The following is a 6,000-nucleotide window of genomic DNA, read 5'->3' on the forward strand; positions in this document are numbered from 1 at the left end:
TAATTCTGAGTCAACAAAGGACCTGTCATCATGGCCTCCATGTACTGATAGCCTGTGTTTGAGAGAGTGGCCGTAAGTGCATGGTGTTGCCTTGTTCCTCATAGAAGTGACTCTAATGGTAACCTCTGAAGCGTCCTGGACACTATGCAGGTACTCATTTTGCTCCACAGCAGGCATTTCAGGTGCCTCCTTTACAGAAGAGGAAGTAGTGGTTCAGGTAGCAGCATTTCCAAGGACATTGAAGTGACAATGTTCTAAACCTTCCTACCTGCTTATGAGCAGCAGCAGCTCAATATGTGATCCAGTGAAATTTCCAAGTTCCATTTCACTTGAAGCCTCTGCATTGCGTTACATAACCTCAATCCCCTAGGCTTATTTTTGTTTGTTTGTTTGTTTTTTGTTTTTTGAAGCTAGGAATTCTGTATCATTGATATGCTGAGGACCAAGTTGAGTAGATCATCCACATAGGCCAGTTTCTTCAGCTTCATACCATTATTCCAAGAATGAATCTTGTTACATTCTCAGTCAACAAAATTTCTGGGGAGCCTCACTGTGCTCCAGGGAGCTTTAGCAGCAGCACAGTCCCATGTGTCCTCGCTGGGGAGTGCTGCTCATCCTGTGAGCAGACAGGCCCTGCCCACGGCTCTGCCCAGAAGAGGACTGTAAGGGTGTCCTGGCAGTCTGGCTCAGCTGAGCACAAGGCACGGTGGTACTCATCAGCTTTGATTCAGAAACTGAGAGGAACTTAAATGATGAGGCATAATGATGTTTACCCCTGAAGATGTGAAATGTGAATACGCCAGTATTATAGTCTGACATTTTTCAAACTCTTTCTTTCAAAAGCTTATTCAGGATCTCCATTTTTTACTTTTCAGTGAGAGCTCTTAGTTTTTCCTTTTTTCTTTTTATTGGAGGCATTTTAGAAGTAAGGACCAAAATCTGTATTCTCAGCCCCAGCAAACTACCTGACACCAGTCAGCATTCAGATGTTAAATGAATCAAGTGTTATGAGCATACATTTAGGAATCTGACCACTCGTCTTTACTTCTGAATTGTTTACCATCTTGGACAATTCATCATGCACTCTTGGACAATTCATTATGCACCCTTGTTTCTTGGAATTCAAAATATGGAAGCTACCTACATTGTAACAGTCTGGGGAAAGTGTCCATTGCATAAAAGTGATGCTCTTTATGCAATAATTTTAGTGATGTTTGGTATGGAAGTGCTGTAAACCTAAGGTGCAGGCACAGCATAGTGAGCCAGGCCAGGAACAATGCCTGCATACCTGTGTGCACCAGAGGCCAATTGGGCATTGGCAGCCCTTGAAGTCCTGAGATCCTACTGACATCCACTGTGACGGCATGCCTGTCGGCTCTTAACAGGAAATTGCTTGGCTAATTGCTTAGTTTTACTTTCTTAAAGGAAAGCAAAGACAGCTTGCATTCTGGAATAGTTTTAGACTTGTAGAGAAGTGGCAGAAATAGTCCTGGAGTTCCCACAAGCCTGCATTCTGCTGCTCCTAATGCTGACATCCTCCGTGACCAGAGTGCAAGTGTCGCGACTGGGATGTTTACACTGCACGGTGTTGATTAAACTCCAGGCTCCTGGAACTTCACCTGTGTTTCACTGGCATCTCCTCTGGATTCAGTCCAGGATCCTATGTGCATCTGGTCACCACGTTCCCTTGGTCCTGTAGGCTGTGACATTGCGTTCCTCTGTCTCCTCATCTGCTCTGACCTTGAGACTCCCAAAGATTAACAGTCAGGTTTTTTCCTAGAATGTCTCTTCGTTTGAGAGGAACTTACAGTTTCTCGTGGTTAGCCTGGGGTTGTGCCTTTTGGCAACACCACAGAAGTAACACTGTGTTCTCTACAGGGGATCGAGACAAATGTCTGTGAGCTCGACTGCCAGATGCCTTGACCTGGATCAGCAGGTGGAGGTGGTGTCCCTTGGCTTCCTTCTCTGGAGAGTTACTGTTTTCCCAGTGGGATTAGTGAGTGTCTGGGAGGAGGTCCTTTGAGAAGGTGCAAGTGCACTGCTTCTCTGTAAGCCCCGACTGCTGATGGGGGCCCAGCAGATGGAGCCACAGTCGCCACTGTGGTGTCTGCCTAGTGGGGAAGTTGCTTTCCTCGTTTCTTCTATGTTTGTCAGTTGGAATTCTGTAAAGGAAACCTACCCCTTCTTCCTATTTTTAAATTTTCCCGTTCTGTATTATTATTATTTTTTAGTTATAGGTCGACATAATGTCTTTATTTTACTCTATGTAGTGCTAAGGATCGAACCCAGTGCCTCACGCATGCCAGGCGAGCACTCTACCTCTGAGCTACGGCCCCAGCCCTTTTTCTGTTCTTCATATTGGTCCTGATGCACAGGTGTTTTACTCCAGTCCTGCTGCTCTCTCTTCTTGCTCGAAGGGCTCCATGTTTGTGCTTGGGAGCTCCTCCCTCCAGCTCCCGCACCTCATGCTGTGCCTTCCCCTTTTTGAAGGACTTTCTTTCTGGCATCATAGATGCTGTGGGCTCATCTTGTGTTCTTTCTGCCTCTGCCTCAGAACCAACCGCTAGTTCCTGGAGCTCTCAATCTTTTAATGGTTTTTCAACAGAGGTGCCAAGGCACGTTTCAGTGGGGAAAGAAAGCCTTTAGCAATGGCGCTGGAATAGTTAGCTATCTGAATGGAAAAAGGAGAAGTTAGACTCGTACCATATGTAAAAATGAATTTGAAATGTATCCTAGGCCTAAATCCATAAAGTTCCTGGAGAGTGCATAGGAGAAAAACCTATAAAACCTTGGGGGAAGCACATATTTTCTAGAAGGACACCAAAAACATTACCATAAAAGCAAAAAAAGATATATCAAATTAAAAACATCTGTTTCTCAAAAGATTCCACTAAGAAAAAGGCACACACATGCAGGGGAAGAATATTGATACGCTCGTATCTCACAAGGGCCTTATACTCACTCAATACAAAGGATCTTACAACTCAACAAAAGATAGTAACCCCAATTTTAAAAATCAGCAAATCTTTGAACTTACATTTCACAAAAGAAGATACATGAAGTGGCTAATAAGCACATACAGAGATGCTCAGCATCACTGGTCTTCAGGGAAATGCACATCATTAAAATGGCTAAAATTTTAAAAAGACTGACATGATAATACTAACCCACAAGGACTCGCTACGCCGCTAACTGGAGCGCATAATGCAGTGCACTTTGGAAGGGAGGGGGTGTTTTCTCATGGAGTGGCATCTACCCTCCACCCAAGCAGAGCTCCCCTCTGCAGTGACAGGAAGCGCAACTGTGGCCACCTGGAGGTGGAGCATGAGGGTGGAGATTGCTGTGGTGCCCAGTGCTGTGGGTGGCTCACCAAGTTTTCCCGTCTCTTAGTCTTTCTAAGTATCAGGGTCCTTAATATTGTCCTTTGGCTTTGTCTGCAGGTGGATCTATCTTAATGACCAGAATTTGTGCATCCCTGCCAGCTCCTCTTTTGTCTACGGAGCTGTACCCATAGGAGCCAGTATCTATGTTATTGGAGATCTTGATACAGGTTAGAATGCTACAGTAATTTTCCCGGAACTGCTTCCTGGTGAATCAGAGGCGCATTGTCTAACCTTTGCTTACTTTCATGGTTTAGGTACCAACTACGACTATGTGCGTGAGTTTAAAAGAAGCACGGGGACCTGGCACCACACGAAGCCGCTCCTTCCATCTGACCTTCGCCGCACAGGGTGCGCGGCCTTACGTATTGCAAATTGCAAGCTTTTCCGCCTGCAGCTTCAGCAAGGCTTATTCCGAATTCGTGTTCATTCACCTTGAGGAGGATGCAGAGCAGAAAGCAAGGTCCTGCCCTGAGCGCACCATCACATAGCTGGACGGAAAGGGGAGCAGAGATGCAGCTAAACTTGCTCTGTGTGCTGGGCTGCGGTATGGTAACTCCGCGGGGGTCTTATAGTGCTTAGGAGCTTGAGCTTCTGCTCTTGTTTGGAGACCATGTCACTGCTGAAAGACTGCCTGGGAGGAGTCAGTTCCTCCAAGGAGGTGTGTCCGTAAACCGTGGAGCTAGTAAATTATATCAAAAGGAACAGGGAGTGGGAATTGGTATGATGTAAAGTATCCAAGTTAAAACACTAAGGTACGTTTTCCCTGAAGGGAACTCCTGTCTGACTGCTGTATTCAGCACGTGGCTTTGGTAAACAAACAGAAAATCCGTATATGCAAATCAACACATCCAAAAGCATACCAAGATTGCTTTTCTACCACACTTGGAAGGATATATTATGCCTCACCCTGTCCAGTGAATTTGTGCCTAAAATGTTAGATTGGACTCAATGCCAGTTAGTCTCCATTTATTACTAGTGCTCTGTCCTAAGAATCTTTTTAAGACTGTATTATGAATTGAAACTGAGATAAAATTTCTCTCTCATGATGTTTTGTCTTAGTCGTGTAAAGATCCAGTAAATTGATTAGTCAGGTCACAGCTCTTGTGTGAACTTCAAGGAAGTTGCTAACTTCTCTCATTTTAGATTAAGATATGTCATGCCATAATTTCTGGGGTAGTACTTTCGGAGTTGTGAAGGATCTCATGCAGTGCCATTCTTCCTTTCCAATCGATCAAACCATTTTATAACTATAAGTGGATAGGAGATTTTATAAAGGAAAGATCTGAGTCAGATAAATATTAAAGGGTCTGCTATGACTTTAAAAAAAACTGTTCAGATAAAATACATAGGGATCAAAACCTTTTTAATATAATCCGTCTGAAAGCACACAAAGTCTTGTTTACTACTGTTTAGAATTTGAAAATGTGTCTTAGAATGCAAATCTGTGTTGAGAATCTGGTCTTTGTAATAGAGTATTCCCAATGTAATAGAGTATTCACTGGTAAGAGTTTTAGACAAATTATGCTATGCGTAACGTTTGGCTGGTAGACTAAACTACCTCAACTTAATTTCATTCTGTTCATAGTAGGCCAATTACTCTTTTTCCTCTTTCCTTCCTTTCCTATCACTCATTCCCACCTCCACCCACTCCACCCCACTTCCCAGAGAAGAGTTCTTTCATTAGTGGAACTTACCTTGTAAGATATTTTGTTTTCCATTCAAATTATATCACCTTGGTGTGAAATCAGGGACTTCAAAGTGTTTGATTACTTCATAGTTCAAATTTTATGCAATATCAAGTTTCTTATCAATTTAATATAGAGTACTTCATTTCTAATTGTTTTCTATAACTTTTTTTTTCTCTTAGAATATGGCTCCAAGCAGTAGCATTTTGTCTTAATAATTACTAAATGTATAAATACATTCTTTGGTTGTAAATTTGAGAATAGTAATATCTTCCATGTGGGGAATGTTTGTATGCAGTTAACATGCATATGAAACATCGCTTGTATGTTCCCACCCATGGACAGGAAAAAGGGTGAACTCTCTGCAGGTTTTTGTACACCTGCTGGAAGTAAGTTAACACAAAAGTCATTACCTAGGGCCAGGCTTGGGGTCCTGAAGGATGTTAGTGCGGCACCTTAACTTCCGGGTGTGGCCAGGAGGTGCCAGGGAAGAGGAGGCATAGCATTTTTATCTTGCGCACCAGAGGCACAGGCCAGGTGTGCCGCGGTCTGCATCCTGGCAAAGGCAGCATCAGTGCCAGGCCTGGGATTGTAGTGAGTGTCAGCACACTGTTGTCCGCACGTTCCCATGCTATGTGGCCACCTCAGAGAAAGAGCACTTTCTTTTTACAATTAGATACTAGTTTTGGAGGAAACAATTTACTGAGAAAGTGAACGTGCTTTGGTGGACTCTCTCATTCAGAAGCTGCAGTCGGCACGTTCCAGGGTCCTGACCTGTGTCACAGCCTTGGTGGGCAGCAGTGCTCTTTCTCCAATTCCTGAAGTTTAAAATCCTTCCCAGTCTACATCAGGCCTCTCCAAGAAGACAGTGCGTTATTTAGGAATGAGTGAGTCCTATCGCAATGTTATCAGTGCCTGCATGACTTGGTCAA

The 6,000-nt window shown here is 43.7% G+C and overlaps 1 protein-coding gene across 1 annotated transcript in view; it reads left to right on the forward strand.

Annotated features, from left to right (window-relative positions):
- GAN (gigaxonin) overlaps positions 1-5,254 on the forward strand; it is a 55,897-nt gene extending 50,643 nt beyond the window's left edge. The window contains exons 10-11 of the mRNA XM_081273124.1: positions 3,441-3,550; positions 3,638-5,254. Coding sequence (XP_081129250.1) covers positions 3,441-3,550; positions 3,638-3,819 — 292 coding nt within the window. The 3' untranslated portion in view covers positions 3,820-5,254. The remainder of the gene's footprint in view (positions 1-3,440; positions 3,551-3,637) is intronic.
- Positions 5,255-6,000: the final 746 nt, after the last annotated feature.

This window comes from Spermophilus citellus (assembly GCF_964194105.1).
Source record: "Spermophilus citellus genome assembly, chromosome: 18".
Classification (NCBI taxonomy): Eukaryota; Metazoa; Chordata; class Mammalia; order Rodentia; family Sciuridae; genus Spermophilus; species Spermophilus citellus.